The sequence below is a fragment of the Monodelphis domestica genome, chromosome 7, assembly GCF_027887165.1.
Source record: "Monodelphis domestica isolate mMonDom1 chromosome 7, mMonDom1.pri, whole genome shotgun sequence".
Classification (NCBI taxonomy): Eukaryota; Metazoa; Chordata; class Mammalia; order Didelphimorphia; family Didelphidae; genus Monodelphis; species Monodelphis domestica.
The window spans coordinates 183,901,529-183,927,454 of NC_077233.1; the positions used below are offsets into that span (position 1 = coordinate 183,901,529).

Genomic DNA, 25,926 nt, shown 5'->3' on the forward strand with positions numbered 1-25,926 from the left:
GTTGTTTTGCAAATTTAGAAAACTGAAAAGAATTTCTTATTTTGCCTGATAGACTAAAAGGTAGGTTTTTTAGCCACACATATTCATTTGGAAACAGAAATTTTAAAAAACAACAACTATATGTTAAAAAAAAAAGTTAGGATCTTCTTCATCTTAAAATACAATTCAGGCAAAAAGAAACCCCAAACAAACCCACATCATCTATCTGCTTCTTTAGTCTTTTAACTTGCCCATGAGAATATGCTCTGTTATATCAGCTGGGTCTTGTCACCACCTGCAGAGGCACCAGAATTACCGTGACACACTAGGACTATCTCCCTCTTGGCCCTCTTGTTGGGGATGGAATCAGTGAGAATAAGGCAGAAGAATAAGCACAGGGCTGGGTCGGAAAGAGAGGGGGAAATGACTGGCAGAAACAGTTACCCAAGAGTGATGCTGGTAAGCAATGGCTTAAAGACCTACGAACCTGATTAATGACTGATAAACTAGAAAAATTCTGGATTTGTCAATAATAGGGGAAATTGGAGAATGCTTTATGTCTTTTTTATCCTATCCTTCCTCTCTCCCCCAAATCATCCATTCAAAAACATTCCCTAGTCACTTCAGGCCACATTCTCTTATCTGAAATGCATTCATTCATTCATATAGCCATTCATTTATTTAACAAATACTATTAAGCAGCTACTGTACACTGGCCCATGCTAGGTGCTGTGGGGAACTCAAGGACATCCTCCACAATACCTAGCACCGTTCTGGATACATAGTAGGTGCATAAGACGTATATATTGAATTAAAGGCCAAAAGGAGGAATAGGAAATTTCCAGGGGTCAGATAATGGGGAATGGACCTGAATAAATGAGACTGGACGATACCTCCAGTATAGGGCAATGGTTTCCCAGAGAAAGGGTCCAGTTGGTGTGAGTCGTGTTGTTTTCCTTCCTGACGCCTCCATCTGCCATCACAGAACATGGACCTGTAGTCAGCTGAAGCAGCGCCCTTGGTGAATCTCCTCTGGTAGCTGACACCCTAATCTGGTTTTCTCTGGCAATGCCCAGTCCCTTGAGTAGAGGCCAGGAATGCTGAAGCCCAGCTTCCAAGTGGCTGTGGAGTCCACAGAAGGTGTGAAAGTAGATGTGGGTAAAGTCTTCGCCAGAAGAGAGATGTCCAACCAGGCTGGCCTTGCAGCCATCTGCCAGAAGAGAACCATTCAGGGACATCATGGCTGGACTCTGCAATCAAGGAAGACTGAGGATGTTAGGGAGACACTGACCTCGGGCTCCCCTCCACAACCAACCCAACCGCTCCTAAGGGTGGATATGCCATTTTCTTCTATAGCCTAAGGATTTTTTTTTAATAAAGTAGTGTTCAAACTCTAAAATGGAGAGCTTAACATCCATTCTTGGTAAAAATTCCAGAACATTTTATTAAAGAGATGCTTTGTTTACATTTAGGAAGGGAAGCAACAATTGCTAAAAGTCTATATGGCTTCATGAAGAAAAGATCATGCCTATCCCTTTCTTTTTTGTTTTAAAGATATTTTATTTTCTCAATTACATTTAATAACAATTTCTTACATAAGAAAATTCAGCTGTTTTCTGAAGTTATAAGATATAAATTGTCTCCCTCTCTCCCTTCCCTCCCCACTCCTGGAGATGGCAAACAATTATATATGTATTATCATGCAAAACACATTTATATATTGCTTATTTTTGTAAGAGATTATTTATATGAAACCAAAATCCCAAAATAAAATCTCCAATAAGCTGAAGTAAAAAATTGTATGCTTTGATCTGCATTATGACTCTGACAATTCTTTCTCTGGAGGTGAATAGAATTCTTTGACAAAAGTCATGCAGAAATGTTCTGGATCATTGTATTGCTGAGAGTACCTAAGTCTATCTCATTTGATTGTTCCATAAAATTGCCGTTACTGCGAACAACATTCTCCTGGTTCTGCCTCTTTCATTTTGTATCAGTCCATGTAGGTTTTCCTAGCTTTTTCTGAAATCATTCTGTTCAGCATTTCTTACAGTACAATAGTATTCCATCACCATCATAATACCACAGTTTGTTCAACCATTCACCAAATGATGGACATCCTTTCATTTCAATTCTTTGCCACCACAAAAAGAGCAGCTATGAATATTTTTGTACAAACAGGTCCCTTCCCCTTTAAAAAAATCTCTTTGGGATACAGACCTAGTAGTAGTGGTATTACTGGATCAAAGGGTTTGCACAGTTTTATACCCCTTGGGAGATAGTTCCAAATTGCCCACCAGAATGGTTGGATCGGTTGACAACTCCACTAGTGATGCATTAGTGCCCCAATTTTACCACATCCCTACCAACATTTATCACTTTCCTTTCCTGTCATATTGGCCAGTCTGATAGTTGTGGGGTGGTATCTTAAAGTTGTTTTAATTTGCATTTCTCTGATCAAGAATGATTTAGAAATTTTTTATATGATTATTGATAGCTTTGATTTCTTTACCTGAAAACTGCTAGCTTATATCTTGTTTGACTGTTTGCCCTTTGGGGAGTCTATTCCTTTCTTGACAAAGTAATCAGACTGGTAGAAGATGAGAAAGCTACATTCATATACCTATATTTCAGCAAAGCATTTGACAGTCTCTTGTGTTTTCTTTGTGGACAAAATCAAGAGAAGTGGGTTAGATGTCAGGACAGCTAAATGGCTAGATTGAAAGACTAGCCATGAATGGTCTGGTGTCGACTGAGAGGGAGAAATGAAATATGTAGATATAGTTAAATATTTAAAGGAGAGATCTCTGGGGCATGTTCGGTATACATACATACATACACACAAATGAACAAAACTAGAACAATTTACATAATAATACTATAAAGATATACATAAACATATGTATAGCGACAAATATTTAAAATATGTGTATATGTCTATATCTATATATGCACACACATATATATATATATATATATATATATATAGTGAATATGTCCTAGAGGTCTCTCCTTGATTTTAGGCTATTCATCAATTTAAATTTTATTAGTAATTTGGACAAAGGCTCAGATGGGCAGCTGACAAGAAACTGGAAAGAATAACATGCTAGATAACAGAGTTAAAATACAGAAATATCTCAACATTTTAGAAATTCATTTGAATCTAAAAAGATAAAATTTTAGGAGAAATATAGGAGAAACAAGGAGAAATATAAATATAATCATTCATATGTGCTTTTAAAAACTCACTGTGCAAGTATAGGGTGGAGAAGGAGGGGTGGCTAGGCAAAATTTCCTGGTTAAAAACAATTTTGGGTTTTTAGTGAACTGCAAGCTCAATAGGGGTTGACTGTGCCATGGCAACCATATAAATAAAGGTGACTCCTTCAAGGCGACACTGAGAGGAAGAATGTACAGAATGAAGAAAATGAGAGTATATCCTGGTCATCTCACATCTGGAGGCTTTAGTCCAACTCTGGGCACCTTATTTTAGGAAATAATGCCAATATGCTACCATGGCAATGAATTCAGAAGATGGTGAGAAGGTAGGAGACCAGCTGAAGAAACTGAGGATGTTTAACTTGGAAAGGCAAGACATGCTAGCTACCTACAAGTAGGTGGATGAGACTGGACTCTGCCTCAGAGGCAGACTCAGGAGCCAAGGAAGAATGTCTCAGAGAGGCAAGATATGCCTGGTGTAAGGTGGGGGAAAGATATGCAAAAGTAAAATGGGATGCCTTGGTGAAGTAGTGGGTCTTTGGCCCTCACCGAAGTTTGCAGGAAGACTAGATAACCACTCGATGACAACCTTGTAGACAGAATTCTCAGATACATACCTAATCTCAGCAGATATCCCTAACTCTGAAATTCAGCAAAATTCAGTAAATGCTTCTACTTTGGGGAACAAACATATCTCAGAGGGTTCCTTTTTGTCTCATTCTTAGATCACAGAATGAGGGAGAAGTGACCACTCAAAGGATAAGAAGTCTCAGGAGATGGGTCCTATGAAAAATGGTAATAGATTGAAAAATAACCTAATAAATTGTGCTATATGAATGAAGTGGAATATTACTGTACAATAAAAAAATGATGAAAGGGATGGGCTCAGAGAAACTTCAGAAGAATTGTATGAACTGATCCAGAGTAAAATGAGAAGAACAATTTATAAAATAACAACATTATAAAGACAAACAAATTTGAAAGACTTAAATAATTCTGGTCAATGACACAACCAACTATGATTCCAAGGGACCAATGATGAAGCACAGAGATGATGGACTCAAGTCATAGAATAAGACATACATTTTTGGACATGGCCAATGTAGGAATTTGTTTTGCTTGACTATGTCTATGAAAACAAGGTTTTTTTCCTTTTTTCTTTTTCAATTGGGGAAGTAGAGGGAGAGAAAATAAAAGCTTGTTGACTGGAAAAAAATTTTTAAAGAATAAAATTGAGACTAAATGCAGAGAAGAAAAGGTATTGATCAAAAGTTCAAGGAAGAAGTTAAGGAGGTATAGGGAGACACCTTCAAATCTATGAACAATATAAGTGCTAAATACCTTTGTATGAGAAGCAGACTTAAGGCTCTTTCACAACCCATATTCCCAGATCAAAAGGGAAAAAGGTGGGGGGGGGGAAGAGACAGACAAAGAAAGGTATGCTAATTTTGTTAGAACTTTCTGCCTGGGAGGCAGCTGAGTAGCTCAGTGGATTGAGAGCTAGGTCCAGAGATGGGAGGTACTAAGTTCAAATTTGGCCTCAGAGACTTTCGAGCTGTGTGACCCTGGGCAAGTCACTTGACTCCCATTGCCTAGCCTTTACCACTCTTCTGCCTTGGAACCAATACCCAGTATTGATTCTAAGATGAAAGGTAAGGGTTAAAAAAAAAAAACTTTCTGCCTGACTCCCAATAGGAATAGGTCCAATTTTTGTGTTCTAGTTTTGCTGCAAGCCTGACTGAAGGCATGGGGATAAACTAACCATAAACTCAGAATGTTGGAGGTGTAAAGGGGACTGCAGTCAAAACATATTTCTAGATCTAGTGCTGAAAGGGGCCTCAAAGGTCATCTAATCCAAGTTAAGCATTTTACAGATGAGGAAACTGAGGCCCAAAGAGGAAAAGTGATTTGTCCAAGGTCATATAACCAACTAATGGCACAGCTGGGACTCTTGACTTTCTATCCAGAGTTCTCTATCTTAGATCTCCTTTCTCAGATAGCTAGAATGAATAGCTGCTAGAGTGCTGGACTTAATAAGATATCCTGCCTCAGACATCTTTGACCTGTATGAGTGTCTCTCAGTCTCATTTTCTTCCTTTGATAAAATGGTATAAAACTAGGTCTGTTATCACAAAGAGATTTAAAAGTGGGGGGGGGGGCTATTTGTACAAAAATATTTATTGCAGCTCTTTTTGTGCTAGCAAAGAATTGGAAAAAATGAGGGGCTGTCTGTCACTTAGAGAATGGCTGAACAAGTTTGGCATATGATTGTGATGGAATGTTATTATGCTGAAAGGAATGACAATCAGGATGAGTTCAGCATGGAGTGATGCAAACTCAAGTGAACAGAACCAGAAGAATATTGGACACAGTCACAGAAATAATTTTTGACAAATAACTGTGAATGACCTAGTTATTCTCAGGCATGCTGTGATCTATGACAATCCCAGAGACTCATGATGAAAAATATCATCTGCCCTATGAGAAAGAACTGATGGAGTCAGCATGCAGCCTGAAATACACCGTATCTCACTCTCCATTTCTTGTTCTTTTTTTCATCTGAGACCTCTTCCACAAAATGACTAAAAGGGAAAAATGTTTTACATGATTTCACGGGTAAAATCCATATCAGATTGTTTACTGCCTCAGGAAGCAGGTAGAGAGTGAGGAAGGGAAGGTGGGAAAGAGGGAGAGAATTTGGAACGCAAAACTTAAAAAAAGTAAATGTAAAAAAAATGCCATTTTTATATGTAATTGGGAAAAAATAAAATATTTTAAAAAGGGAAAAATGGTATAATAATAGCACCTATTTTATATAGTTAAAATAAGAAACAAAGGGCTAGCATATGTAAAACACTTTACAAGCCTTAAAGTATCATATGGTTATTATTATTTATTATTACTATAAAAACACTATCTTTTCCCTCTGGGATAAAGTAGAAAGATCCCTTGGATTTTGAACTGAGTTCCTCTGCCATTTATTTAATTCCTGTGTGACCTAAGGCAAGACACTAAATCTTTCTAGGCTTCCGTGTTCTCAGCAATAAAATTAAGGGAGTGAGGGGACTACAAGACCTCAAAGGTCCCTTCCATCCTTCCTCCTATGATTCTAAGAACAAAGCCCATGGAGCTTCATGGAGGAGTTCCATTTCTAAATTCCAGAATTAGATATTAGCCATACAGCTTAAACAGAGGAAGAATTCTCTCCTTCCATCTCTAAAGGAGAATTCGCCAGTTTGTCTCCGCCTGCACCTCTCTGCTGGACCACGGTAGGTACTTAATAAAGCCTTGTCAGGCTAGAAGATAATAAAGTCAATTATCTAGCTCAAAGCCCACGTGGTATATCAGTTTCAGAGTTTCCCGGACCTGGAATCCTCTCCTTTCCCAAGCTGTTCCTCTGCCTCATTAACTTTGAAAGGGGCCATAGCTCCACCCCCAGCACCATTCTGGACCTGCCTGCAGGTCTGCCCCAAAGTTAATGTGCCACAGGCAACACTAGGCACCGCGGCCATTGGCATGCAAGAGCCAAAGCGGCTCGAAACATGTCCTTCCTTGGGACGAACATGTTCCTCTCTACCTGGAAGTAGGGACAGTGACCACGGAGAGTCAGCTCCCACTGCCCGGGCAGCTTCCTCCCTCGACGCCCCATCCCGGACACCCTGCAGGCTCCGCTCAGCACCTCCAGGCTCAGGTCTGCCCGACCCCCAAGCTGAGCTGATCCACGGAGCCAGTTTCTCTCGGGGATGCCGGTCTGCAGCCAGCTGGGGATGGCGTGATGAAGCAGCGCCTGTAGCTCTGTCTTCCTCCCCCAAGAGGTCAGCAGTTCCACTCTCAGTGGCCGGCCTCCCACAGCAATTCGGACCTTACTGACTAGCAAGGTCGGACCGTGGTTCACCCACCCCGCCAGCTGGAGGCTTGAAGGCACAGGGAGGCTCTTCAGCCGTCTCCACTGGTGCTCCCAAGCCCAGTTCATTCTGGCCCCGTGGTCCAGCAGCCAGATAACCCCACTCGTGTGGAAGGAATCCTGCTTGCTTTGAACTTCCAAGCTGCCCTTCAGTTTTCCAGCGTTTGCTTTCCAGTGTCCTGCCACTGACCACCTCCTGCTTAAGCTCTGTGGTTTCAGGTTCTGTGCCAGGGCTTGGAGCAACTTGACCTTGGCAATGCCCCAGCCCTGCCCTCGAGTCCTTACTGAGAGCAGCCCTCCGTGTAGGTCAAGGGAGGCGCGGATATGGCCCTCCAACCCACCGCCACACGGCTTGGGAAACTCCCACATCCCTGATGTGCGGCGGAAGGACGGTACATCTGCGCCTCCCCTAGTGGAAGAAGGCACTCCGCACTTTCTGAACCCCGGCTTGGTCTGAACATCCAAGTGGGTGTGGATCCCCCGTCCTTCTGCCGTGACATTTAGTCTGGCCTTCAGCCTCCCGGGCTGACTCCTGAGCAAGGCTCTGACCTTCAGGTCTCTTGGGATGGAAAGGGAACGGAGGTAGGAGAATGTGTGCACCAGATCTCCCGTCACCTCCTGCCTGTGGCCTCTCCCGTGACAGCCACCCACACTCAGGCTTTTCTGGCAGTAGTTGAACCTCAGTGCACCGCATCTACGCAACCCCATGGTGGAGAAAGAAGTCTGTACCTCAAAGGGGTGGCGGGAGATGTCTCCGCTGCAGTGACCGGAGAGCTGGCTGGAGGAGGTCTCGCCGCCGCAGCTGACCTGTAGGACCCAGGAGATACAGTTCGGTGGTGGAAGGCAGAGAGGAGGGAAGGGTTCTTAACTTTTCTTTTTCTTTTTGCCCCTGATGCCTTTTTTTTTAACAACCTTTATCTTCTATCTTAGAATTGATACTATATATTGGTTCTAAGGTAGAAGAGCAGTAAGGACTAGGCAATGGGGGTCAAGTGACTTACACAGCTAGGAAATGTCTGAGGTCAAATTTGAACCCGGAACACTCTGGTCTCTGGGTCTGGCTCTCAATCCACTGAGCCTCCTAGGTACCCCCATGACCCACTCAAAAACAATAGTGACCACTTGATCCTGCTGTTCCTGGTAAGTGATGGATAAACACCAAGAAGAGACTTATCAAGCTGGAATTCATGGATAGATTTCAGAGACTATAAAATGTAAACTTATTTTCTTCAACTGTTTAAAAAAACCATAATCCTGAGAAGGAGTCCACAGGCTTCCCTGGATTGTCAGAGGGGGTCCATGGCACAATGAAGGTGAAGGATTCCTGCTTGAAGGGCAGGACTTTGCCTATGGTCCCGTTACCTGAAGCCGGGAGGGCACCACACCAAGGAGTCTGGTCACGCTGTGCTCTAGCCCCAGAACCATCTCTTCTGAACTGCTTCCATTTTTCTTCCTTTCCAGCGCCATCCGAAAGTGCTCACCATCTAAGCCAGCCTTCATGCTGGCCACCAGCCTGGAGCCAGAGTTCTAGACAAGACACCAAATGAGCCAATTAAATGGGATGTCCCAGAGGAGGGGCTTCCTTGACCCTTGGGCCACAGAAAGCAGCAGCTAAGGGAAAGAAGCTGGTGGCATAGTGGAGAAAACATTGTCCTTGGAATCCAGAAAGCCCAAGTTCAGATGTTGCCTCACACACACTCACTAGCTAAGTGAAGAGAGATGCTTTGCTTCGCCTCTATGGGCCTCAGTTTCCTCATCTGTAAAATAATAATAATAAAAAAATAACAATAGCATCTTCCTTATAGGGGTGTTGTGAGGGTCAAATGAGATGGCATTTATAAAAGTACTTTGTAACCCTTAAAGTGCTACATAAATACTAGCTATTATAAGATCATATATTTAGAGCTAGAAGGGATTGTAGAGGCCATCAAGTCCAATCCTCTCATTTTACAGATGAGGAAACTGAGGCATAGATAAGTTAAGTGACTTGCCCAGGTTCACATAGGCAATAAGTTACTGAGACAGGATTAGAAATGAAGTCTTTTTTTTTTTTGTAAAAACCCTTACCTTCCGTCTTGGAGTCAGTACTGTGTGTTGGCTCCAAGGCAGAAGAGTGGTAAGGGCTAGGCAATGGGGGTTAAGTGACTTGCCCAGGGTCACACAGCTGGGAAGTGTCTGAGGCCAGATTTGAACCTAGGACATCCAGTCTCTAGGGCTAGTTCTCAATCCACTGAGCTACCCAGCTGCCCCCATGAAGTCTTCTTAAAGTCAGGTCTAGCACCGTATCTATTATACTGCCCAGCTGCCAAAATAAGGGAAGAGATGGAGTAAATATTGCTCAGCAGAGAAAAGACATAGGCCTAATCTTCACCATGAACCCACTGGGTTTTCTTGAGCAAGTTATTCGATTTCCTGATTTCCTGGTTTCATTGCATCTATAAAATGAGAATAGGTGGGTATCATTCTGCCTACTTTATAAGATTGCAGGGGAAAATGAGATAATATTTGTAACGTGTTTAGCACAGTGGCTAACACATAGTACATAACATGCATATGCTGGTTATTGGGGCAGCTAGGAGGCTCAGTAGGTAGAGAGCCAAGCCTGGGGACAGGAGGTCCTGTAGTCTCAGATACTTCTTAGTTGTGTGATCCTGGGCAAGTCACTTAACCCCCATTGCCTAACCCTTACTGCTCTTCTGCCTGGGAACCAATACTTAGAATCCACTCTAAGACAAAAGGTAAGGGCTATAAAATAAATGCTAGTTGTCATCATCATTGTTATTATTATTCATGTGAACAGGTTTAGAAAAGCACAAAAGGCCAGGGATCATCCAACTAGAGGTAGAAGGCCAACTAATCTAATTTTCCATTTTATAGAATATGAGAATAAGGTATAGGAAAGTTAGGGAACTTGCCCAAGGTGTTTTCTGTTATCGTTCAGTCATTTTAATCACAGCTGACTCGTCTTGACCCTGTTGGGGTTTTCTTGGCAAAGACCCTGGAGTGGTTTCGCCATTTCCTTCTCCAGCTCATTTTACAGATGAGGAAACAGAGGCAAACAGAATTAAATGACTTGCCCAGGGTCACATATCTAATAAATGTTTGAGGCCAGATTTGAATTCAGGAAAAGGTCTTCCTGATTCCAGACTGGGCACCCCATCCATTGCGCCATCTAACTGCCCCATGCCTGAGGTTACATAGGTGGTCAGCATCAGAGGCAAGATTTCAACCCTGGACCACAGCAGCAGCAGCAGTGATTCTGGCTCAGACCCCATGGGGAGGAATTTTGACCTATAAGCTGGCATTTTAGGGATAGAAGGAAGGCCCCCCAAAAATGGCATTCCCACCCCACTAAAATTTCTTTGATCTAAACTGAGAAATCACATCTAAAATGGAGAAATCTTGCTTAAAATTCAAATCCTCCTAAGAGAGGGTCCTCAATGACTTACCTCATATTGAGAGGACCATAACAAGTATCAGAGCCTTTGCTGACAAGATGATGGTGCTCTGTCAAACAGTGATTGGACAGGAGGGAAGGTCTGTCCCTCCAGTTCTCAATTCAGGGTTTAAAGATTAAGTTGCAGTGAACCAGGCTTGGCCTCTGTCCAGCCTATCCCTGAGCTTTGAAGGATGAAGGAAAGGGCCTGGCCCCCCAAGTCCCTCTTCCATTATCCTGCTACAGGGCTTAAAATTCCATCCCCAGGAATGCATATTCCTCCTCAGAAATACTAACACCCTTGGGAGGGAAAACAAAACAACAGCTGATATTTATAGATATTATATGGAAAGAGTTTGCAAACCCTAAAGCACTATATAAATGCTATTATTCTTGTTTTGCAATGCCCTTTGTGGACATTTGGTACTCATAAATCCCCTCAAAGTAGGGAATAGCTGCATTATTATCCCCATTTTACAGAGGAGCAAACTGATGTTCAGAGAGGTAGCCGGTGCTTCTCAAGCTTTTTTTCTTCTCATAACAGTATTCCTTGCCAGAGGAATCCAAGCACCCTGAATGTTTAAACTGGCAACACTGAAGAAGGGAGAGGGGCGACTTGAGTGTTCTTGGTTTTCCTTTTCTAAGGGCAGCTGTTTTTTGTTGACTTTTTCAAGAGTTCAAAATGGGATAGGGTCCTGAGGTTTGGTGCATGTGGATAACAGGCCAGTTTTGTTTATTTTGTGAATACCATACTCACTATACTACCTACACGGGGTCAGTAAAATTTATATTAGAATTATTTATGTTTCCTTTTATCTGCCATAATACAACCTCTAAAATTCTGCAGCAATGTGTATTCGTGAGTAGCAGAGCTGAAACTCGTCTAAATTAACTTTGTATCCACTGTTCATTCTTTCTTTCCTTCTTTCTTTATTAGTTCTTTTCTTTCTTTCTTAGTTCTTTTTCTTTCTTTCTTTTTCTCTCTCTCTCTTTCCTCTCTCTCCCTCCCTCCTTCCTTTCTTCCTTTCCTTCTGACTTACAATCAATACTAATGATCACTTCTAAGCAGAAGAGTGGTAAGGGCTAGGCAAATGAGGTTAAGTGACTTGCCCAGAGTCACACAGCTAAGAAGTGTCTGAGGTTGGATTTGAATTCAGGTCTTCCTGACTCCAGACTTGGCACTCTATCCACTGTGCCACCTAGTTATGGTACGAATAATTAAAGGCAAACATTTATATAGAGCTTTCTATATGTCAGGCACTATACTAAGCACTTTACAATTATTATCTCATTTGATCCTCATAACAGCCCAGGGAGGTAGATGTTATTCTTCTTTTATAAATTGGGAAACTGGGGCAAATGGATTAAGTGACTTGTCCAGGGTTACATAGCTAATCAGAGTCTAAGGAAGAATTTGAACTCAGATCTTCCTAACTCCAAGTCCAACACTTTATCCTCTATCACACTTCCCTGCCATGTTGCCTCACTTAGACTCATTGACAGTTCTCTTAGAAACATGCCCAGAATGCAAAAATATGGACGAGCGACCACAATGTGGTGGAAACATCTTTTAAGAAAGCTAGGTCGTAAAGAGTAGCATTTTAGACCTGAGAGTGACCTTAGCCCGATTTCCTGATTTAGTAGATGAGCAAACTAACAGATTAAATGACTTGTCTAAGGTCACTCAAGTGGTAAGTAGCAGAACTCCTGGGAATCAAATCAGGTACTCTTTATATGGCAATTCAAGCCCCTCTGATCTACTGTTCTATTTCCTGGCCAAGCAAGTTGTGCAAATGATCTCGCCAAATAAAACCACGTGGTCATTATTTTTGAACTAGGTCTGTGATTTTACTGGCAAGGGGAACTCTCAGCCAGAGTAACTGTTGTGCAGTCAAGGTGTTTGGGGTACAAATAGATTCAATGACTAGCCCAGGATCACAAAGCCAGGACGTTTCAGACCAGGACTGGAATACAGGTCTCCTTGACCTCAAGGTTGGTTCTTTCTCCACTTGAATCGCGTGGTAAGATTTATTTTTAACCATTATTTTCTGTCTGAGTATCAATTGTAAGATAAAAGAGTGGCTAGGGCTAGGCATTTGAAGTTAAGTAATTTGCCCAGGGTCACATTGCTAGGAAGTGTCTGAAGCTATATCTGAAGCCAGATCCTCCTGACTCCATTAAAAACATGTTTTAAAATTTTGTTTAAGGGGACAGCTGGGTAGCTCAGTGGATGGATGGAGAGCCAAGACTAGAGACGGGAGGTCCTAGGTTCAAATCTGGCCTCAGACACTTCCCAGCTGTGTGACCCTGGGCAAGTCACTTGACCCCCATTGCCTAGCCCTTACCACGCTTCTGCCTGGGAGCCAAGACAGAAGGTAAGAGTTTAGCTGACCCCAGTAAAGGTTGTTTTTTTTTAATTGTTTTGTTTTTCTTTTCCCCTTTCCCAAGGTAAATTAATAAGCTACCCTCTGGTTTGCCAGTGGTTTCCCCAATTTGATCAATCACTCCTAAAAACCAAGTTTCCAAATGTGCCAAGCCAAGGACTCATCCCTGGATGCATGGTTGTTGCCCCTCTCAGTGGCCCATCCTCCATGAGGTCCAGCAGACCTCTTTTTCTTTCTCCCTCTCACAACTGTAATAGGCAGGGGGTCACTGAAAATCACCGCAGTCTGGCCGGGGGGACTGCCTCATGGTACAAGATATATCTTCAGACCTGCCCTGGCCATCTCGTCCTCCTCGTCCTCCCTTCCTCCCACTCTCAGACATCGCTTCCTCAAATGGGAAAGACCTGACATTGAGAAAGTACTCGCCTGGTAATAACAGTCTCCTTCCACTGAAAAAGGGATCCCGAGCTGCCGGAAGCCCGCCACGGTGTGGCTCAAGTTCGCAGTGACTCGGCTCTCTGGGAATTCCCCGGAAGGGCCTTCCACTCTGAAGGCAGCCTCCATACCGCCGCTGGGGCTCTGTAGCCCCAGGGTCAGCCTGTGGCCCGGAGCCAGGGAGGTGTGGGAGAACAGAATCTCTCCGTGAGTGGGCAGCCCTGGGCGGGAAGAAGCACAGATGGAGACAGGAGAAATGGAGATGATGAGACCATTAGTAAAAACTCAGGCCGGCCCGGTTCCTCCAGAGCCATTGTGTGGCAGAAGGGAAAGGGAGTGAGAGCTAAGGCACAGCTTTTCATCTATTGCTGGGTCCTCCATGACCATGGATCGTGGAGAGCCGCTGGAGATTCACGAAGCAAACGGGAGTTTGGGAGAGCGGAGCTGCCCTTTCCCCTCCCCTCACTCCATCCACCTCCGTCTGTCTTTCCTACCTGCATTTCTTAAAGTGCTACTGTTGTGGGCCAGATGGGCAGAGAGCTGCCGGTGGGGAGGAGCCGTGATGCAGGCTGTGCCCAGGGACAAAACCGTCTTGTCTGCATGAAAGGTGGCGTGGCCGCGAAAGCCATCAGCCTGGCTCTCTAGCTGTCCCCTCAGCTTAAGCTCTCCAGGGATGGCCCGACTGCCATTCTGAACCATCACAGCGGTCACACTGTGCGTGCTGCTGCTGTTGCCCATCATGTGTTTGTCCCTCAGACGGAGCCCGAACATGGCATCCTCAATGAGGATACTGAGGTTCCCTGTAGGAAACAGGAAGACAACAGCTCCATTCAACACAGACAGGGAAGAGAAGAGTCCCTTGCCACATTCTCCAGATGAAGAGCTCCTTTTTTTTGGCCTCAAGACTCTAGGCTAGGAGGAGGTGAATTCTACCAAATGAAGTTTATGATTTGTTGTTTTTTTACTAAGCTCTTCTCTTGAGGTCCCCCAACCCTTAAATTGTCTTCTCCTTACATTTTCCACTTTGGGGCCATTTCCCAGACTCCTTTTCCCAGACTTTGAAGGAAGACATACCCTCATTGCTGTGGTTCTTCTGTTTGAGAGATCCAGTGAGGTCGAGGAGCTTTGGAAGAGCCCCCCAGTTGTCAATGTTGTGCTGGACTCTGCCCTTCAGGGACAGGATGGGTCCCACCTTCTGTTCCTTGGATCCTGTGAGAAACATCTGGACACTGTTCTGATTGAGATTCATCTTAGAAAAGAACCAGACCCTAGGAGAGAAAAAAGACAAATTGATGGGGTTAGAATGACCACAGCCAATCCCAAAGGCTTAAGACTCCTGGACATTTCCTCTGAAGCCAGGGGCAGAGCATGCCAGGTACCGAACCACAGAGAAGACCAAGTTTGCCTGTCCCCTCCTCTTCTGGGCCCCTTTCCTCCCTCCTGGCTTCTTCTGACCCTCTTAAAAGGATCAATGTACCTCCATGACTTCCTGTCATAGAAGCCTAGATCCAGAACTGGAAGGAACCTCTGGCTCAACCTCCTCCTTTAACACAAGAGAAAACTGAGGTCCAGAGAGGCTGGCTTACCCAGGATTGTGTGGGCATGAAATAAAAGGGCCTGGGAAACCCTTCTGTCTTTGTTGTAAGAAAATCACACAAGTCAGGGGTCTGCAGATACACCATGGTTGAGATCTTGTGCTGCAAAACACACTCCTTTGTGTTTTCATGGCTGTCCTGGCAGGGAATCCCCAACCCCCATTTCTGGGAAATCCGAAAGCCCCACAGGGGTGGCCAGACCTGCATGGCTGCACAAATCAGTTGGATATAAAGAACAGTATGACGTAGAATCACATGCTTCTGATTAATGTAGTAGAACACACTTGAAACTACTACTCAGGTCCTTCCCTGGGACTATATGCTTCATGTGCTTACACACAGACTCTTGCCTGGGATTAGGCTTTTACTTCAAATCACAGTTACAATATGTTATTCTAAATACACTCAAAGTATTGATTACCGAGTCTTCCCATTCCAGGTAGTAAGCATCAGAGATGGCATTTGAACGTAGCTCCTATGATTTGAGAACCAGTTCTACCAAGCCACACAACATACCTAGTATCTTGCAGCCTGCCATAATGACCCAATGCTCCCCTCTACAGTTCTGCATGGTTGTTGACTTGTTTCAATTGTGTCCAACTCTTTGGGACCCCATTTGGAATTTTCTTGGCAAAGATACTGAAGAAGTTTGCCATTTCCTTCTCCAACTCATTTTACAGATGAGGAAATTGAGGCAAACAGGGGTAAGTGACTTGCCCAGGGTCATACAGCTAGTAAGGGTCTGAGACCATATTTAAACTCAGGTCTTCCTGACTCCACAACCAATCTTCTATCCACTAAATGCCCCAGTTCTTCATATTCAATCACTAACTTTAAAAAACAAAACAAAACTCTTATCCTATGTCTTTGAATTGATATTAAGTATAGGTTCCAAAGTAGAAGAATAGAAAGGCTAGGCAATTTTAAGTAAAAGTAGGCAAATTAGGTAAAACTATAGGCAAAAGTAGGTAGCTAGGCAATTGAGGTTAAGTGACTTGCCCAGGACCATACATTCTATTTCAGTTTAGCTCAAAGACCATCTCCACCATGAATGAAGTCCTTCCTGACCCCTCTCTCTTCAAAAAGAAATAACTTCTTTCTCTTCTAAACCCTCAATGCACTTTGTACCTCTCTTTTTTTATTTTTATTTTTACCTTTTTTTTATTTATTAAAACTCAACTTCTGTCTTAGAATCAATTCTATGTATTGGTTCCAGGGCAGAACAGTGGTAAAGGCTAAGCAATTTGGGTTAAGTGACTTGCCCAGGGTCACATAGCTAAGAAGTGTCTGAGGTCAAACTTGAACACAGGACTTTCTATCTCTAAGCCTGGCTCTCAATTCACTGAACCAATTAGCTGCTCCCAAAGCTCAAATTTATGTGTGTATATTTATATAAATGCAGGTAAGTATAGCATAATTTTACATGGCAAGTACATTAGAGAATTAGGATAATTAGAGGATTGTAGACTCAAGTAATTTGCATCAGCCAATAGGAAGGTCATGATCAATCCAGAATTAGGGAAGATTTCAAGGAGAAGGTGAAGAAAATGGAGGAAGTGGTATTTGTTTTTTTATGATTATTTTTTTCCAATTTTTATTTTTTAATTGAAAAGTTTTAAGTAATTAATTTAGAATAGTTTTCCATGGTTACATGATTCATGTTCTTTCCCTCCCTTCCTCCCCACCCCCATTAGCTGACGTGCAATTCCACTGGGTTTTGCTTGTGTCATTGATCAAGACCCATTTCCATATTATTGATAGTGAGCAAATGGTATTTGAATTGCATTTTGAGGGATTCAGCAGGCCAAGAATTGAATGTGTTCCCCTTCAGATGGGTAATTACATTATAAAGCGGGAGTGCTAACTCATTCCATCCCAGAGGCAAACTTGGAACCCAAAGGAATAAATCTCAAATATGGTAGCATTTCAGAGATGTTGGGAGGAAATCTATGTGAGCAGCGAGATCTTTCTCTTACGGCAAGGGCCATACTGAGCAATTTTGTGTTAATGGGACGCTCATCGTCATTATCAAAAACACACAAAAATGTTAGGGGAACCTCCAGATAGCCTCAACAACAGCAATGCTCCAGTAGAGCATGGCCTTCAGAGCCTGTCAAACCACTTCCTTCACTCACCAGACCACTGGCTAGGTGAATAATCTCCATTCTGGATATAGTTGACCAATAGCTTTTGTACCTTGCTGGAGTGATCTTGCTGGACAATTGTAGCCTCACTGCTCTGGGTTCGGTGAAGATGGCTTGTCGGAAGATGGCACTCACATCCCAGCCCTTGGAGCTCTTCCTGGTCTCTCTGCTCATACTGGCCTCTAGCACAGTTAGCTCCTTCCCTGAGGCATGCACAGACAAGGAGCCATTGATGCCTCCATCTTTGTAATGTCTACCAGCAGCCTGTACCTGAAGAGTGGATCAGACAGGGGCAAAAAGATCAAAATGGGCATCTGCTCTATAGTAGAGGTTAGCCATATAAAGAAGACATGGTATGGGGAGGGAGAAAAAGGAATCTCTAGGACAGTGATGGCGAACCTTTTGGAGACAGAGTGCCGGGCCCTGCCCCCACCCTATCCTCCCAGACTGAGTGCTATACTTACCCCCCAGAGACCATGTGCCACGCCCCTCCCCACCACTGAATGCCAGGTGTACCCTGCACTACCTTTACCCCATACAGGGGAGCAAGAAAGTGCTCCCATTAGGCTACTGGGCAGAGGTGTGGGTGACGTGAAAAAATGTCATTAGGCATGGCGGAAAGGAGGAAGGGAGCAGCTCTACCTGAGTCCCTCTACCTTTCTAGTAACAAACTCTGGTGCGGAGGGCAGCTGTGTGCCCATAGAGAGTGCTCTGTGTGATCTTTGGCACCCATGCCATAGGTTTGCCATCACTGATCTAGGGGAAGCCTTCCTATCTTTCAAAGTCTAATTCAAGTTCTACCCCTTCTATAAAGTCTTTCCAGCTTCTTTAATTTCATTGGGATTGCTCTATCCTATGAACTTATAAAATATTGTGTCTTGGGGCTTTACATGGCACTCAGCATATATATTTCGGGATTGTCAGCTCCCCTTTCAAATAATTTGTCTACTCAAATAGTAAGGACTGGGACAGCTAGGTGGCCTGGTGTATAGAGTGCCAAGCTTGGAATAAGTAAGACCCATTTTTCTGAGTTCAGATTTGGCCTCTGACACACAATAGCTGTGTGACCCTGGGCAATTCACTTAACCCTGTTCTGCCTCAGTTTCCTTATCTGTCAAATGAGCTGGAGAAGGAAATGACAAAACACTCCAGAATTATTGCCAAGAAAACTCCAGATGGGTCCATGAAGAGTTGGATATGACTGAACAGTAGTAAAACATAAGGACTACACAACATATATATAAAATATATTATATAGTATAAATATTATATTTAATATTATAATAATATAATTATGTTTAACTATGTATCATTAACTAAAACATAATTAACTATAAAATAAATGAAAACACTAAAATACATCAGGTCAGATTAAATGTAATGACTATTCTTGGTTCCAGAGAACCGATGATGGAATATACCTCCTTCTTTCTAGCGTAGAGGCGATGGCCTATGGTAGAGGAATATTGTCTATGCTATGCTGTTGTGGCTGCTGCATCGATTGGCTCTGCTAAGTTATTTTTCCTTGTTTTTAAGGGAGAGTTTCATTGGTTAGAGGCAATTCCACTGGGAGTAATGGTGAGGTTAAAAAAAGTATTAACAGAACACTAGAAATAGGTTTTAAGCTCCTTAAATGTCATATTTTTTTTATTTGTCTGTTACATCAAAGTTCCTGGGTATCTTCCTCCTTCCCTCCTCTCCTTGAACTTCAGAAGACATTTGACACATAAATATACATACATATAAAACTATGCCTTGCTTCTTTCTATTTATCAGCTCTTTCTCTAGATGTTAAATACAAGTTATTCTTTCCACCCCTCTAAAATCCTTACCTTCTCTCTTAGTGTCAATTCCAAGACAGAAGATTGACAAGGAATAGACAATTGGGGGATAAGTGACTTGCCCAGGTTTATATAGCTAGGAAGTTAGACTGTCGTGTTTTTAAAGGAAAGAAAGAAACAAACACTTATTAAGCACCTACTATGTGCCAAGCCCTGTGCTTTACATATATTATTTCAGTTGCTCCTCATAATAACCCTGCGAGGTAGGTATTATTATCATTTCCATTTTTCAGTTGAGGAAATTGAGGTAGACAGGGGTTAAGTGACTAGTTACAAATCTAGTTAAGTGTATGAATCCAGATTTGAACTCAAGTCTTCCTGACTCCAGGTCCAGCCATCTATTCCCTATAGCACCTCACTGCCATTAGTCCATTTAGCCCATAATGCAGTGTTTGTGTTTGTCTTCTCCACCTCCGGGGCTATAAGCTACGCTAATGAAGGGTCATTAGTAAATTCTCTCCTGGTGCCTCCAATAACTCTCTGGTCTCAGTAGGAGCTTAATAAATGTTTACTGAATGAGTGAATGAGTACTTTGTTTCCATCTTCCGTGGTGACAAGAACAATGTAGGGATTCAATAACTCTATTAAATTGGATGGAGAATAGAGAGACCTTGGACTAAGCCAGTCCAAGTACCTCTGCTCACACGTGGTAGATCAAGTAAACCCTAAAGCCAATTCTCCTTCCTATCCCAGGGATGTCAAAACATAAGGTACTCCCTGAGGCATCTTGATTTCTCAAAATTAAATCTCTCCCTGGGAAGGGAGTACAGTTGGCCAAAAATAAGGAGGAGTGATAGCAGTATTGTTTCTTAAAGGATGCAAAGTGTATTCCTTACTTATTTCTTATTTTTATTTTTACTTATTATTATTATTATTACTTATTTCATGAAAAATGACCGATGGGGTAGATTTTACTATTCTGATTTTATAGATAAGGCTCAGAGGTTAAATGACTAGCCCATGGTCACATAGCTAGTAAGGATCAGAAGCGAGTCAAACAAGGTCTTGCCATTTTCAGGACCAGTACTTTCTTCACGAGGTGTCATAATAGAGAGAGTATATAGGGCTGGTATCAGATCCAAATCTGACCTCTTGATGTGTGATCTTGGGTGAGTCGCTTAACTTCTTGTTATTGTTTCCTCATCTATAAAATAATATAATATATAATAACAGCACCTACTCCCCAGAGTCGTTGAAAGGATCAAATGGGATAGCAATTACAAAGCACTTAGAACAGTTTTTAGTTTCGTCCCATAACACCTTTATCCATGGTATAAATCATTTTTTTCTTTGGTCTTTTTCAGTTTAGTATGATTCTTCATGACCCCATTTGGGGCTTTCTTGGCAGAGATTATGGAGTGGTTTGTCATTTCCTTCTCCAGCTCATTTTCCAGATGAGAAAACGGAGACAAAGAGAGTGAAGTGACTCTCCCAGGTCACACAGCTGGAAGTATCTAAGCCAGATATGAACGAAGGTCCTCTTGACCCCACATCTGGCACTTTATCCACTAAGTCATCTATCACTGCCCCTTGGGGAATTCTTTTTCTGGATTTCAAAAAGGGAAGCAACATGAAATTGTCTTCATCCTATAAGAACCCCCCCCCAAAAAATTGACCATTCCTGAGTGGCTTAAATAATGGAAAACCTGAGAGAGTCTGGTTTTGTTTGCTATCTACCTGGTTTCTACCCCTCTCCCCCAGAGAATAGCATTTTAAAAGGAGAGCCTTCTTGATTCCATCTTCATCCCCCTAGATCACGCATGAAACAATCCTTCTAAGGAGGCTACTTGGAATTCCTGCAATGAAACAGTACCTGGAAATTTGGAAGAAATGTCACCCTGGCAGGGTGGCTAAGGTGGGAGAAAACCGCAAAATGAGACTTGGATCCATTCAACTGAAGCAAGAACTGTAGGGATGAGAGAGAAGGAAGAAAAATCAGAGTGCTGAGCTGGATACTCCCAGGAGTCCAGGGGAAAGCTTTATGCTGGAGGTTCAAGGGTGAAAGTTTATCCAAAACTTAATTCAGATCAATATCAAGAACCTTTTGCCAAGCAAGATTTAATCAATCAAAAAATATTTATCAAGGATTCAGTATGTAACAGGAACCGGGGATACAGAGACAGAAATGAAAATCTCTGCCCTCCAGGAGGTTACATTCTAATAGAGGATATAACATGTACTTTAAAAATATCACAAAATATAATCAAGGTAATTGGGGGAGGGGAAGCATAGGGATGTTAGAGCTAGTTTGTACCAGCTTTCAAAAGCTGATTGTTAAATTAGTGAGCTTTTACATCTTGGAAATTAGCAAATACTATAAATCAGAACTTGATTTATTATTTTGCTGATTGTCTAAAGTTAAGAAAGTGGTAGAGAAAATGTTAATAATGCAGATTAAACTTTTTAAAAAGTCCTACATTTTCAAAGAGCAAGTTGTTAAACATTTTCCAGTAGACTACTGCATATAAACATATACAAACCATATTAAACAATAAAAGGTAATTGAGGCAAGGCAGATATTAGTAGCTGGGGGTGAGTGGGTCAGGAAAGGCTTTGTGCAAGAGGTGGGGTTTGAGTTAAAAAATTTTTTAAATCCTTACCTTCCATCTTGGAATCAATCAATACTGTGCATTGGTTCCAAGACAGAAGAATGGTAAGGGCTAGGCAATGGGTGTTAAGTAACTTGCCCAGGGTCATACAGCAAGGATATATCTGAGGCTAGATTTGAACCCAGGGCTTCCCAGATGTGGGCCTGACTCTCAGTCCACTGAGCCATCTAGCTCTCCCCTTGAGTTGAATTTTGAAGGAAAGCAGGAATTCTAAGAGCCCAAAGAGAAAAGAGAGTGCATTCCAAACATGGAGTACAGCTGCTAAAGACAAAGAGGTAGGAGATGAGAATAGAAAACAAGCTATCTCGGAAGGGCATTAATAAATCTTGAGAGATAGATTGGTAATTTGAGAGTAATTTTAGGTTAAGAAACATGCTACCTCTCCGAATCCAGAAAGTGAACTGTTTGGAGAAGACACCATGAAGATGTCTCCACAGACAACATGCTGCACCAGAAGATCCAGAGTGAACTTTGGGATGTCGTGATTTGAACTGTGTGGGGTTGAATGCATTTGTTTTGTATGTATATTCTTATGCCGAAGGGGACTGCCCCCTAACAGGCTTTTTGTCAATGTGCCTAGCAATTACTGATTTTGTTCTCTTTTCCTCTTATCCTCAAATTATTGCAATTTCAAAGTTGATATGTTTACAAGACCCACTGGAGAAACTAGTCCTCTGTGGGTCTAAGGGTGGTATGTATAAATGGAGATTTTGGACCTTTGACTTCATTCCCCAGAAGTCTTTAGCATTTCCCAAAACTCCCTATGATCTCTCCTGCGTCTCCATGTTGGTGAGTATTTAACTGGTATTTAACTGGCGGTAACTCCTCCCACGCTCTCTTTGGCATGATGCAGCAATCAGCAGTGATGGTGGTAAGGTGGAGATTTTGAAAATGGCTAACCAGCCATGGGCACCTGGTTTTTATTTTGTGTCTTCTTTATTCCTTGATTTCTAATGATCATTTAATAAACCTCATAAAATATAATATTTTTATAATTAAGATATAATTTTAAATTTGACAGTTAGGACAGACTTTAAATGCAAAATAAAAGGCTCTTTAGGGCCTATATTGGCCCCTAGAGGTAAGAGGGATTCACTGGAGTTTGAGTTCATCTTTTATTTTTGAAGAAGATGAATGACATCATGAGGAGTTCACTGGAGTTTAATGAGTTGGGAAATGATATGGTCAAATCTGTGATTCTGGAAAATCACTTTGGCAATTCAGTGGATGATAGACTGGAGTGGAGGAGACTTTGGGAAGGGAGAGCAGTTGGAAGGTTATAGTAATAGAGGAGAGATACTTAAGGCCTGAAATACAGCAGTGGCCATGCAGCTGGAAAGAAGAGATTATCAAGAAAAGTAGTGAAGGCAGAATCAAGAAGATTTATAGCATATGACTCGATAAATGAGGCGAGGGAAAGTGAGTTCAGAATGACGTCAATGCTGTAGAATTTGGTGAAAGGATGGCAGTGCCCTTGACAAATAATATAATTAGGAGGAGAGATGGGTTGAGGGAGGCAGAAAATTTAGTTCTATTTTTGGACATCTTGAGTTTGAGATGTCTATAGCAGAGTTGTCAAATACATAGCCTGCAACTCTACCAAGCATGGCCTGAACCAGATGAAAATGTAATTGGGAAGTATTTAACGAAATAAATAAAAGCGCAGTATAGATAATATTACATTTTTAAAAGGAAGTTGATATATGGTCCATAGAGATCCTGATGTGTGGATTAATGGTTCCCAGTTCTCTTTGAGTTTGACACCAGCTGTTCTTCAAGTGCTCAAAATGCCAAAAAAGAGTTAGTGATTCATAAGGACAGAGAAGAAGAGATTTAAATGGCAACCTCCTTGGGTCTCAGTTACTTCATCAATTACAGCTCTAAATCTCTGATCTCATAATACTAGGAGCAGCAGGGTGGCACAGCTGGGTGGCCAGACCTTGAGTCAGAAAGACCTGAGTTCAAATCAGAACCCAGACACTAACTTTGTGTGACCCTGGGCAAGTCACTTAACCTTTGTTTACTTCAGTTTGCTCATGTCTAAAATAAGCTAGAGAAGGAAAATGTATACCCAAAGGGTTAAAAAACTGTGTATGCCCTTTGACCCAAAAATATTATCTCTGTTTCCTAAGGTGATCAGGGAAAAAGGAAAGAACCTATATGTTCTAAAATATTTGTAGTGGAAAGGAACTGGAAATTGAATGGATGCCCAGCAATTGGGGAATGGCTGAAGAATTTGTGGCATATGATTGTAATGGAATACTATTGCACCATAACAAATGACAAGCAGGTTAATCTTAAAATAACATGGAAGGCCTACATGAAATTATGAAGAGCAAAATGAGCAGAACCAAGAGAACATTATATACAGCATAGAAATAGCGTTTAAAGAATGACATGTGTATGTCCACCGCCAGGCAAAGAACCAATAAATAGAAAAGAACAAGACAGTTTATATATATAAACTCTCTCTCTCTCTCTCTCTCTCCCTCTCTCCCTCTCTCCCTCTCTCCCTCTCTCCCTCTCTCCCTCTCTCCCTCTCTCCCTCTCTCCCTCCCTCTCTCCCTCTCTCCCTCTCTCCCTCTCTCTCTCTCTCTCTCTCTCTCTCTCTATATATATATATATATATATACATACACATATATATGCATACACACATAAAACAAATCATATATGTTCATTTATATGTTTTATATATGTTCACATGTGTGTTATGTCTGTTCACATAGCTGTTATTTATGTTGGCATGTATGTTCCTGTATAAATATAAACTGTTCTACATTTAAAGAATGACATGTGTATGTCCACCGCCAGGGAAAGAACTAATAAATAGAAAAGAACAAGACAGTTTATATATATAAACTCTCTCTCTCTCTCTCTCTCTCTATATATATATATATATATATATACACACATATATGTATAAACTGTATACATAAAACAAATTACACATGACAATTACATATAACTATATATATCAACTGTTTTGCTTATTTCTATATATCTAGAATACATACACATGTGTATATATATACATATAAGGTCAAATGATTCCTTCTTTAGTGTGAGGAAGGGAGAGAGGGAGGAAGATGCCTGGAAACTTTAATGTAACAAAGAAACAAAAACTTATTTTTAAAAGGAAAGCAGTGGCAGACCACTCCAAGTATCTTCACCAAGAAAACCCCAAATGAAGTTGCAAAGAGTCTGACACAACTCATTGATTTAAAGACAACACCTAGGGATTGAAGCACCAGAGAAAGAGTAGAGCTAAATATAGAGATGTGGGAATCATCTGTGTAAAGATTATGATTAAATTTATGGAAACTGATCAGATCATTAAGTGAAAGAGTATAGAAAAGAGGGTTTACATTTGTACAAAAATATTCTTAGCAATTCTTTTTGTAGTGGCAAAGAATTGGAAACTGAGGTAATGTCCATCAATTGGGAAATGATTAAACAAATTGTGGTACATGTTGGTGATGGAATACTTTTGTGCTATAAGAAATAAGCTAGGAGATTTCAGAAAACATTGGAAAGACCTACAGAAACTGATGCAGAGTGAAATAAGCAGAACCGGGAGAACATTGTTCACAGTAACAGCAGTATCGTATGATCATTCTCTGTGAAAACTTGGTTACTCTCAGCAATGCAACTTTGCCCTGTTTACCCGAGAGAAGCGATTCTTCACCTAAACCCCCTAGCTTCAGAAGGGAACTTGGAACCCCAGAATAAACCAGAACTCCCCTCCTCCTCCATTGCCCCAGAGGGAGGGACAGGTCATCTAACCCACCTGCGATGTGACCTTCTGGCTGACAGAAGCTTGCAGAGTTACACCACAGTCAAATTCTCCCAGTGGCCGTTGCTTGAAGAAGATCTCACCACTTAAACCCAGGGTCTGGGGAATGCTCAGCTGGGGGAAAAACACATCTGGTGACATTCGTTCTTCTGGGGAGAGAGAAAGTTTAGAGGATCTGAGGGAAGGCTGGAGCCAGGAGGGAGTCACATAACCGTGGATACCTGAGTTGAATGAGTCAAATCCAAGTTTAGACCATGATGGAAATCTCCTTCCAGAGACCCGTTATGGTGTCTTCCTTTCACGTACAGGACATCCTTCTGATCAACTTTCAGAGCAGCCTCCACCTCCTGGTCCCGCTGGGGATAGAAGTCAGTTGTGGATACTGTTACAACCACTCCTTTCCAAGTGAATATTGAGTAAGTGGTTGGTTACAAATGCTGTGTTTGTAAATATATGTCTGCGTATGTGTGTATGCAATTAGATAGCTTATATAGACACGTCAGTACACACATACACACACATGGATGCATATATTATATATTTTATATCTATACACATGGATGACACACATCATGTATGTGTAT

The 25,926-nt window shown here is 41.9% G+C and overlaps 1 protein-coding gene across 2 annotated transcripts in view; it reads right to left on the minus strand.

The window, feature by feature from the left end:
• Nucleotides 1-25,926, minus strand: part of LOC103099164 (uncharacterized) — a 148,558-nt gene that overhangs the window by 77,414 nt on the left and 45,218 nt on the right. For both annotated transcript variants that reach the window (XM_056806147.1, XM_056806148.1), the window contains 10 exons: nucleotides 25,564-25,698; nucleotides 25,337-25,456; nucleotides 20,751-20,843; nucleotides 17,149-17,366; nucleotides 14,432-14,625; nucleotides 13,852-14,157; nucleotides 13,349-13,578; nucleotides 8,465-8,629; nucleotides 7,832-7,909; nucleotides 873-1,229 (listed from right to left, as the gene is read on the minus strand). In XM_056806147.1, the coding sequence (XP_056662125.1) occupies nucleotides 873-1,229; nucleotides 7,832-7,909; nucleotides 8,465-8,629; nucleotides 13,349-13,578; nucleotides 13,852-14,157; nucleotides 14,432-14,625; nucleotides 17,149-17,366; nucleotides 20,751-20,843; nucleotides 25,337-25,456; nucleotides 25,564-25,698 (1,896 nt within the window). The remainder of the gene's footprint in view (nucleotides 1-872; nucleotides 1,230-7,831; nucleotides 7,910-8,464; nucleotides 8,630-13,348; nucleotides 13,579-13,851; nucleotides 14,158-14,431; nucleotides 14,626-17,148; nucleotides 17,367-20,750; nucleotides 20,844-25,336; nucleotides 25,457-25,563; nucleotides 25,699-25,926) is intronic.